Source organism: Amaranthus tricolor, chromosome 4 (genome assembly GCF_026212465.1).
Source record: "Amaranthus tricolor cultivar Red isolate AtriRed21 chromosome 4, ASM2621246v1, whole genome shotgun sequence".
Classification (NCBI taxonomy): Eukaryota; Viridiplantae; Streptophyta; class Magnoliopsida; order Caryophyllales; family Amaranthaceae; genus Amaranthus; species Amaranthus tricolor.
Window position 1 is genome coordinate 26,673,515 of NC_080050.1, and position 11,711 is coordinate 26,685,225.

An 11,711-nucleotide genomic window follows, 5' to 3' on the forward strand; every position below is an offset into this window, starting at 1 on the left:
ATTTTCATTACTATACATAGAGCTGTTCAAAAGTAACCCGACTTGAAAATTCGAACCTAAATCGAAACAGAAAGTAAACCGATCCGAAAATGTACCCGAATTGGTTGACAACCGAAAATGGGAAAGTTGAACCCAAGCTGTAACTGACACATAACCGTTGACTGAGATTACCCGAACCTAATAATGACTAACCCGAGTCTCATATCCGACCCGAATCATGCTCGAAATTGAATTCTATCCGACTAAAATCGACTTAACCCGAACGAATTTCAGATCGAACTGCTGTAAACCTGAACTAATTTTTAACATAGAAGTATGATAGACTCATATTCAATCATCTTATTTGTTAAGCTAATAAAGTGTTAGATATTTTAATAAATTAAATTTTATAAATACATGGTTTCCTATATTCAGAGTTAATAATCAATGGTCAATGTTTATTTAACTACTTTTAATCGAATTAGATGAATATTGAAAGAACTTTATTATTTAATTTCCGGTCAGACAAGTAAAAGTAACAAAATAATAATGATTATTAATTAATTTGCATTTTAACTATTTTGCTTTAAATAAAGGGAATCTTGTCATCAATTAAAAATTGACTAACAACTTAATTTGATATTGATTCGATCGATAGTAATTAGTAATACGTAGCTGAATTTTGCTTTTAAAAAAAACTCGAACCCGATCTGTAGCCGACAAAATCGAACCAATTAGTAATCGATGACAACCCGAGTCCGATCGACACTCGACACAAACTTCAACCGACACCGAACTGATGCTAACCCGATAGCTTGAATAACTGATCTCCAACCTAATCGTGATTAACCAACTTGACCCGAGTGTGACCTGTTGTAACACACAGCCGAAAAATAACCGATTCGAAATGCAACCGAGTCGAATGACACCCGTCTGAAACCGACCTGATCACCCAAATGAACACCTCTAACTAATACATGTTGATCATATTTTCCTCTTTTCAAGGAATTTACAAATCTTTCTTAACACACCCCTTCGAATGCCTTACATACATATAAAGAATTTATTACTCCCTCCTATTCAGCTGAACTGTCCCATTTGACTTTTCACACTTGCCGAGGCAACATTTTAACTCTTAATATCTCAAATTATGCTTAATTAAAAATTATAAAAAGTTGATATTAATAATCCTTGTATTGAGACGAATCAAACAAGATCCCATATGACTATGTTTTAACTTATAGATTAAGAGTAAAATACAAATTAAGAGTGATAAGTGAATAGTGCCAAAAAAAAATGGGACAATTCAGCTGAATAGGAGGTAGTATAATATTCATAGCTTTTATTAACCTCGTTAAAGACTTTCATCATGATGAAAAAATCAGTGGTGAATATATTTTTATTCAATACTGTCAATTGATAATATTTAATTATATTAAAGGATAGTGTTGGATGGATTGGTAAAAACACCATACAACTGATACGAGCTCGATGGTTTATCTAGTTAGGACTTAGGAAGCAAATGGTCTTCCTCTATTATTATTTCCGAATTCAAACTATTTTCCTCCGTAACAAAATATTTACTACATAGAAAATTTACATTATTCATTAATAAATTTTATTTAATTATTTTTAATTTATAAGTTAAAACACAATTACGTAACATTTTGTTTAATTTGACTCAATATAAATTTTATTAATATCAATTTTTAATAAATTTTGTTTACACACAAATAAAGACAACAAAAATTAAATTAGTTCATCGAATTCATGGACAATTTTCACAGGTTAGTTTGACATTTCAAAAGTGAAATTGAAGACTATTAAGATCGAGTTCTGCAGCATTATGAAACTCAAGCATGGACAATTGTCTTGGTAAAAATGTTGTTCAATGAGCTATTTTTTTAACTGATTGACATTTTTTTTTCAGGATAAGCCATCACCGTTGAAAATAAATGTCGTAAACATTAGAATTTGTGCCAAAAATTTAATGTTTTACGAAAATTTATAAATTACATGCGCACATATCATAAGTTATATCCAGCATAAAAAAGTCATTATAAATTATACATTTATACTCGTTCAAATAAATTGATAAATGTCACTAATCACTATATATAGCTGTGCACTAGTTTCAATTTTAGATACTCTTTTATGTTAGTTATATGTTAAGCGGGTTCAATATTACGTTTTTATTTTATTTTTCTTTATTATATATAGCCACTTTAAAAATATTTTCAAGATCGGAAAGAGTCAAGTAGGGTCAAATAACCCAAAGAGGCCTATTTGCCTTTAGTCCTAGCATTTATATTGATTTTTACATTATTTTAAAATTATTTTTAAAGTCAAATTCAAGCAATGTAATTTTGAAAAATTCATCCTGAATTTCAGTTACTACAATATTTTATTGGTTAAAGAGTAAGTTCGGAAATAGTAATTTTTACTAGCTCTCCTCGTACGTACATGGCAAAGAAAATAATTAGGAGCCATTCTTTCCTACTTTTTTTATTATTTTCTTTTCTTAGTACAAAGCTAAACAACGTGGATGCTATTTTATTTCCCTTTTTATGGTTAGAGAATAAATCAATTTGGCAAAAGACAAAAAATGGTCCATAATTAAAGTAATTTAGTGACTATGGAGCTAATCACACAGCAACCACTATTACTAAAAAAAACAAATATGCTTTGCTAATTATTACTAGAGCTCTTTAAAAGTAGGTCCAACCTTTATTTTTGCTAATCAAACTTAATTTTATGATTATTTCTTAATTAATTTGGTTCATGTATTAATACGTCACAAGATCTATTCATTATATAGTCATGTTATAATGTTACATAATATAATTTCATTGAAGTCTTGATTAAAATAATAATTTGTAATTATAATTAAATTTAGTTGATTTTATGAGAATCGAGTTTTGTCTCAGTTAGAGCATATACTACTTTCCTATGATAATATTCTAGGTACGATTCTTGTTTCTACCTCCCCTAGACCTTAGCTTCCTTCCACCTATGTACAAAAAAAAAAAATAATAAAATATAAAAATTAATCGTTTATGAGAATCGAGTTTTGTTTCATTTGAAACATATATTCTGGGTATATTTTTTTATTGCCTATTTTCCTGGCCTCAACTTTTTTCAACTTATCCGATAACAAAAAATAAAAAAATAAAAAAATAAAAAAAATTAATCGATTATTATAAAAGGCTCTAGTATAGTAGTTTAAGAGTCACTTTGATAGGGAGTAGGAGAGTATGACACTAATCACATTCCGTTGCGCCTCTTGTTCTTTGTCCTTTGATCGTGTATAAACTTAGAGTACGCATTTACATTTCGCTAGGATTATATTCATAGAAATTGTTCTTGAATATTGTTTTGAGGTGTATGTGCAATCTACTCGAAGAAGTGTTCTTTGTGGCGCTCCTATAGCCTTCAGATCATCTATAATACAAAGAATTGTGGCGAAACAGGTACATACGACCATCTAATTTCTTCTATGCAATTCATTGTTAGGTATTCTTGTGATAGATCTTTGTGACACAATCTTAAAATATATTTGGGACGGATCTCATACACAAGTTTGTGATTCATTATATTTGATTATTTAGATCTTGAGTAAATGATTTAGTTTAGACAAATAAATCATTACTAGATCCAAAATCTTACAAATGAGAGTTTATATATATGTATGAAAATGATTTAGTTTCTACAATTATCTATATATGTATGAATTGCCATCTTTTATTCCTCCCCGGCATATTCTGATTATAGCTTTCTATTAACAAAATACATTGACTAAGAAGATGATTGTATATCATAATATGATCATTTGTTACCCCTTCTTTGTCTAACGTCTATTATCTTTATGCTTTACATTTTAACCATATTTTTTACTTACCCATATTACAAAACTATTTTAACAATCAAGAGAAATTACAATAAAGTTCATTTTCATATAAAGAAACTTCTCATTTTGTAAATAAAAACCATTTAGTCCAAGTTTTCTATTTAAATGCGCTAATTATATACTCTTGAGAGTTTATAAAATAAGAAGTTTTGAGTAATCATGTATGGATGAGTCACAAAATATCATAATGATGAGATGTTCAAATAAAATTGTGAAGCAACGGGTGATATAAATATGTAACCACTCGTAGTAAGTAGCAACTACTCTTCATATTGTGGATTGGCACCATACAAAAATTAATACTCTCCTTCAATTCTTATTTTGTACTGGTTCTAATATGGATGAAATTTAATATGGTGGAAAATTAAATAGAAAAATAAAATAAATAACAAAATAAAAATAAATAATTAAGATAAAGAGTTGTGACTGAAATTAAGAAAAAGAGAGATTCAGACCATTGTTAAATAAAAAAGAGTGCAAAATTAATAAGACGTATTAAAATATAAAATAATTCAAATAAAAGTTAAAGTGAAATACAACGTAACTCTTGTGCATTCCTTACTTTTTATTAAGGTCCAAAGTACTCTTTACATGCTTTTTTCGGCAAGTGTTGTATGAGACTGTTTTACCGTGAAACAAGCTCATACAAGTAACTCAAAGTTAAACTTACAAGTTAATTAGATAAAAACAGTTTTTTTCATTAAATTTTAAATTTAAAATTAGGCCAGTTCATATTAGGCCGTACGGTCTTAATAAAGAATTTGTCAGCCTTTATATTAATCCAAATATCTAACCCTTTATTCTTATTCTTCTTGGTGAGTAGCTGATCACAACAACAACAAGAAGAAAATGGCTGGAAGTTTAGTTGGAGAAGGAGAAGCGAGAGGTCACTTTAGTGGTCGGATAACTGTTGCAGTCGTCATAACATGCATCGTTGCTGCCTCTGGTGGCCTCATTTTTGGCTATGATATTGGCATTTCAGGTACACTTTTAGTCTTATCATCACTCCAATTACCAATAAGATACCGGAAAGGTTTGGGGTTTAATCCCTACTGGCCGCATGTATTAGATAAGGAGTTTCTTAACTTTGTGCATTCTCTTTACTCCCTCCTTGAAGGGAACAAGTATAGTTTGTCCGTATCTTTCAGAAAAAATCTCCACCCGAACCTTATCTTGTGCGGGATGCTGGGAGTGTCCTTTACCTTTACGTATAATAGAGAGGTTAAAATTAATCCAACTAAAATAATTCATATTTTTAAGTATTATTTTCTTATTGTAATGAAAAAATTAACATTAATAATTGAACTTTTCATTCATCACTTGTAATAATTCCACGTTTGAATAATATTTTAATAATTTAACTTTTATCATACATTTGTCCACAACATATTGTATAGGTAATAATATGACGCTGCCAGCAAATTAAGATAAATGTTTAATTATTCACAACGAACTAAAGATAAATATTGGATTAATAGAAAATAATCTAAAAGTGAAATTATTTACAACATACAAGTAAAAGGTTGAATTATTAATGTTAATTTTTTCTATTTTAATATTTTTCCACCTATCAAAATAATCATATAAAAGAAAAAGAAAAAGAAAAAGAAAAATATTAAAAAAGGGGTAAAAATAATTAACTATTATTTAATGATTGGCAAGTAATGGCATCATTATCATCATCATATTCGGTTTATCCCGCTCATAGAAAACTATGGTCAGGGTCTGGGGAGGGAAGAAAGACGACAGCTTATACCCATAGAGGAGAGTGCGGTCAAAGAGTCCCTCGGTTCGAGAAAGGTTTTCAAAGATAGAGAAACCTGCAACTTACAAATAAATAAATGGAATACATATAAATAACTAAAAATAAAGATAAAAGTAAAGAAGGAGGTAAAGAGCGATAATTAAAGGCAACGAACAATAATAAATGATGGGTAAAAAGGACGGGTTTAGTAATTTAAAACGTAGATACGGCACCGACAACCGCTTCTATCCTTGATCGGGTCCTTAGACAGCAAGTAATGTGTGAAAGAATACTGTGCAAACAAAGTAGACAAAAAAAAAAAAATAGTGACCAAATCATAATATCACTATAGTTGCGTTGGTTGTAAATTTCAGTTTGAGTTGCAATCTACTCATTTATCGTTGTTAGTTGTGTTACATGGTTTACACGTAATGGAGATCTATATATAATTTGGATTTTGTTAATAGACGCCTCAAGAACGTTTATTAATAAGAATAAAATAAATTTTAAATAGTAGATTAGAATATATTCTAAATTTATATATATATATATATATATATATATATATATATATATATATATATATATATATATATATATATATATATATATATATATATATATATAAGTATTTGTTATAATATCTGATATAATATAAAATTTGAATTTATTACTAAATTACACGTTAAAATATATTATATACTTCTTTTTATTCTTTATATGTGTCCTATTTATTTTTGGGGACACTATTTAATTATCACTTTTTAATTATATTTTATTATTAATTTATAAGTTAAAATATAGTCATGTGAGATTTCATTTGATTCGTTTTAATGTAAAATTTATTAAGATTAATTTTTTATAATTTTTAATTATACATAATTAGATATATTAAGAATAAAATAAGTGTATTGGATAGAATGTATAAATTAAATGAAACACTTAAAATAAATATGAGGGAGTCTTATTTTATCAATTTATTTTGTTTACTAATTTACTATTTCAGATATACTATAATTCTTGCATTTAGCAACCACTTTTCATTCATTAGACTTTTTGTGTAAAGGAGCACTGCATCTTATTGGTTATGAGCATATCATTATACTAAAGTAGAACATCATTTAATTGAAAGTTAAATGCAATCTAGTTGCAAATACCAACTATTCACTTCCTTGATTGACTCTTAATCATCACTTGTATATTGAAAGTTATACTGTATTATTTTTCAAATGTTCTTCTCATTTAAAATATTTTACTTTAAGGAGAGAAAAGTTTGACTATGATTTTGAGAGATATATAAAACATATAATATATCCATGTAAAATCTTGTTAGATTTGTCTTAATGTATCCTTTATACAATAAGTATATGATAATATTTTTTAAAATCATACATTTTTCTGTCTCGTTGAATTTGCTACATATCCATCATATAGCTCTCACAACAAAAATTTAAAGGTGTATTTGAATGGAAAGAAATAGAGGGAAGGAAGGGGAGAGTTTAATGGGGATGATAGATCTTTAGATAACAAAATGAGGGTGATGGGATTTGGATGGGGAGTACTTTCTTCTCTATTTCTTTTCCTTTTCTTACCTCCTAAACAAAGAAGAGTTGATTTCCTTTTCCTTCCCCTTCATTTTTATTCTTTTCTCTTTAAAATTGTTAACCAAACATAGTGTAAATGTTACAAATTCAATGAGACGAAGAGAGTTATACTGTTTAACTCGAATATGTTTGGTTGGACATACAACATGTTCATGGAAAACATTTTTCCATGAAAACTATTCCTATAGCAAATGATAATTAACTCTTAAAGAGCTTTAGAATCTGTGTTATAAATAGTAGTAGTATCTTTGCGGTTCCTTTGGTAGGTGGTAATAAACGGTGGTAATGAGAATGAAAAACTAGAGTAATTTTGGTTGAAAAATCTTTGGCTATCTTGATGGCCATGCTTATCCGACTTCAATCATCTCATTTTCTTCATAAAATTCATTCCAATACATTACCATTGGGAGATGTGGTATTAGGTGGTAATGAAAATTTGTAAATAAAAAAAACTTTATGCATCACCATGGGAAGAAATCCAAATGATACAATGTTTATTAGATTGTTATAAATTTTCCTAAATAAAACATCACTTAGTCAACTTGCCTTGTATGAGATCGTATCGCCACAAAACGAGTCCATATAATTATCCAAATTTCATAATTAATCACTTTAAATTATAAATAATCACTTTAACTACTAAATGTATATGAATCAGCCTAATAAAGATGATTTCATTTAAGAATTTGTGTTACTAAATTATGTTCCTATATGTGTACATCAGGGGGAGTAACCACAATGGTGCCATTCTTAAAGAAGTTTTTCCCATCTGTACTTAAGAAGTCAGGAGATGTCAACACAAATATGTACTGCATGTATCATAGCCAATTGTTGACATCCTTCACATCTTCCCTCTACATTGCTGGTTTAATGGCTTCACTTGTAGCCAGCCGTATTACCTCCAAGTTCGGGCGTAAGTTCACCATGGTGCTTGGTGGCTGGACCTTCCTTCTTGGCTCTGTACTCAATGGTGCTGCCCAAAATGTTGCTATGCTCATCATTGGTCGCATTTTGTTGGGATTTGGAGTTGGGTTTACAAATCAGGTTTGCACTATCTATGTTTTCCATGTTCTTTTTATATATTTGGATCCTGCCAAAATATGTAACATCTCCTACACCACGTATTCGTAATCTGACATGTATAGGGGTGTTAAATAGTTTGGCGTAGACGAGCTGCCATGCCAAGAAACCAAAAGCTTAAGCTGATGGTTGAGGCTTCAGGATAAGTTATATATCCTAACATGTCCCCGCACACGAGAGTCTATTAGACTCGAAGTGTGGACGCAATACATACCCTCCTCATATACCTAACGTTAAATATTCCACTTTAAGTAAGGGGAAGTTAAGATTTGAACTCATGACCTCTTGTCATGTTAGCTCTGGTAAAATGTCAAGAAACCAACTCAACTAAAAGCTTACGCTGATAGTGAAGGCCCTAGGATATGTTATACATACACTCTAACAAGACAAACATCCTTTTTTTTATAAGATTACATGGTTGTACTGGGTCTGTTTGACAAATGACTATTAGCTTGAGTTATTGGCTGGTTTGACGAGGTGAAAGTATTGATTGATTAGCTAGCATAAACCAACTATTTAAGCCAACTATTACAAAAGGTGTTTGGTAAAAATAATTGTTAACAATTGTTATTTAATATAGATTAAGTAAATATAAAGCAAAAGATAATAAGAAAAGCTACTCCTAATAGATATTTGGTTATGGCTTAAAAGCTAGCTAAAAAGCTGACTTGAAATCATTTATCAAACACTATTTTTGAGCGTTTCACCAACCAAACAACCCAAAATCAAAAACTAAAAGCCAACTAAAACGCCAATAAAAGTCATCTACCAAACACAACCAACAATTATCTAATGGGCAACAATACTTTTATGACACAGGCAACACCAGTATACCTATCAGAAGTAGCACCCTCAAAGTGGAGAGGAGCATTCACAAGTGGGTTTCAGTTCTTTATAGGCATAGGAGTACTTCTAGCCAACTGCATAAACTACGCTGCAGCAAGGAAACCCTGGGGTTGGCGTCTATCCTTAGGCCTTGCAATAGTCCCTGCACTCATAATGACTGTCGGAGCTCTGATCATCCGCGACACTCCTAGCAGTTTGGTTGAACGAGGTAAGCTCGAAGAAGCTGAGAAATCGTTAGTGAAGGCACGAGGTGATAATGTAGATGTGAAAGCTGAATTCGATGAGCTCGTCAGGGCTACACAGCTCGCTCAATCAGCTAACCAAGAGCCGTTTAAGAGCATATTTGAAAGGAAATATAGGCCACATTTAGTGATGGCTATGTCGATCCCTTTCTTTCAGCAGATAACCGGGATTCATGTGATTGCGTTTTATGCACCCGTGTTGTTTCAATCTGTCGGGTTTGGAAGTGATTCGGCTTTGATTGCTGCAATCATTTTGGGTGCGGTTAATATCAGTTCGATTATGGTGTCTACGTTTTTGGTTGATCGATTTGGTCGAAGATTCTTGTTTCTTGAAGGAGGTGTTCAAATGTTTGTTTGTCAGGTAATTTTATTTAGAAAAAATTATCTAGAATAATCTAATTTTTTCATGATTTTCTTACAATAATCTCACTTATTGATTAATTATGAATAATTCCAATTTGAGGGTATTTTCCTAAAGTAAATCCGATAACCTAATAACTTGCTATAGCAAGTTTTAGTTTTTCAAAAATAAAAGATAAATTAAAATAAATTTTTTTTTAAAAAAAAAGTTAAAAAATGTAAAAAAAAATTCTGATTTTATTAATTATTCAAAATTTTTTATGTAAATTGTTTAAATTTTTCTCAAATTTTATATTAATTTTCAGTTTACTTTTCTGGTAATTACAGTAACAAGTCATCGGTTTATCTAAATTTACTCTAGAAAAATACCCTAAAGCTGGGATTATTCATGTTAATCAATTGGTAGGACTATTGTAGGAAAATCATGAAATTGTTAGATTATTATAGGTAATTTTTGCCTTTTATTTAACCTTAGAAAAATTGATATTAATTATCTAACGTTTCACCCATCCGCTATGAATAATCTCAACTTTAGATTATTTTTTAATAATTCAACCTTTGCCCTTAGTTTGCTGACAACATAACATTTTATTTTATAATAATTCAACCTTTACTCTTAGTTTGCTATTAGCATACCCTATTAGTATGCTGACAGCAAACTAAGGGAAAGGTTGGATTATTAAAAAAAGAAAAATTAATTTAAAATTGGGATTATTCACGGCGGATGGGTGAAAGATTGGATTATTAATATTAATTTTTCCTTTAACCTTTTAGCTGAGTTGGTTTTTCGACATATACATATGATCATCGTAAATCCTCACTTACGAGTCCTGTTGCAGATAGCGGTGGCAGTGGTCCTAATAGTGGCAACGGGTGTATCAGGAACGGAGCACATATCGAAAGGAAACGCAGCGTTAGTATTAGTGCTAATGTGCATATACGCAGCTGGTTTCGGTTGGTCATGGGGTCCCTTAAGTTGGCTAGTACCAAGTGAAATCTTCCCACTAAAGATAAGGCCAACAGGACAAAGCATAAGTGTTGCAATGAATTTTGCAATAAGTTTTACACTTTCACAAACATTTTTGACCATGCTTTGCCACTTCAAATATGGTGTGTTCTTCTTCCATGCAGGGTGGATCGCTATAATGACCATATTTGTAGCCCTTTTTGTTCCGGAAACCAAAGGTATTCCTTTGGATTCCATGCATATTGTTTGGAAACAACATTGGTATTGGCACTCATTTGTTAAAGAGGAGCTCTAAGTTTTTTTTTTTTTTTTTTTTTTTTTTTTTTTTTTTTCATTTTTTTTAGAATTTATTTTGTTTAAGAATCATGCTTATCAATTCCAAAAAGTGTTAAAAATACAATACTTTCTCTTTTCCTTTTTAATATATAATTTTTTAGTCTGATATGACATTTCTCGATTATATATATAATTTTAGTCTTGAATTAAAAATAGAGAGTATTTTTTTCTTTTTATTATATTCACCATCTTAGTCCTTTTTTATCGCAATATGTGACTTACCATTGGTCACATAAGCATAATATTAGAATTATCTCCGTTATCAATTAAAACTAATGATATTTTTCATATGTAATTTTAATTTTTATTAAAGTATCAAGATATTATCTTAATGCTATTATAAGCAAGGTTAATATTTGAATTTTACACCATTTTGAGGACTTTGTCTATGAATTATGTGTAACTATTATACAAGTACTTTTCTTCTTTTTAAATACATGGTACATTAAGGTTGCTGACACTATTTATCGTTGAAGCTTATTTTATATATTATAACTAATGTGTAAGAAAAAACATAGTCGATTGGGATTTTGTTTGCATTGTTTAATCGCATACTTTCATGATATTAACTTTTCATAATTTTATGTGCATAGCTCAATATATAATTAATTAAAATTATACATTAAATTGCGTAAAAGTCAAATAT

The 11,711-nt window shown here is 29.7% G+C and overlaps 1 protein-coding gene across 1 annotated transcript; it reads left to right on the forward strand.

Annotated features, from left to right (window-relative positions):
- Nucleotides 1–3,188: 3,188 nt before the first annotated feature.
- Nucleotides 3,189–11,024, forward strand: LOC130810901 (sugar transport protein 5). The gene is made up of 5 exons (XM_057677024.1): nt 3,189–3,449; nt 4,710–4,868; nt 7,959–8,278; nt 9,134–9,763; nt 10,602–11,024. Exons 2-5 carry the CDS (start codon nt 4,736–4,738, stop codon nt 11,022–11,024), a joined length of 1,506 nt encoding a protein of 501 aa, XP_057533007.1. The 5' UTR covers nt 3,189–3,449; nt 4,710–4,735.
- Nucleotides 11,025–11,711: the final 687 nt, after the last annotated feature.

What these genes read in the sequence shown, in the direction of transcription:
- LOC130810901 (XM_057677024.1), top strand. Translation starts at nt 4,736, where the DNA reads ATGGCTGGAAGTTTAGTTGGAGAAGGAGAAGCGAGAGGTCACTTTAGT. An exon ending in GAGTTGGGTTTACAAATCAG is followed by an intron (nt 8,279 to 9,133) that starts GTTTGCACTATC and finishes TTTATGACACAG; the next exon opens with GCAACACCAGTATACCTATC. An exon ending in TTCAAATGTTTGTTTGTCAG is followed by an intron (nt 9,764 to 10,601) that starts GTAATTTTATTT and finishes GTCCTGTTGCAG; the next exon opens with ATAGCGGTGGCAGTGGTCCT.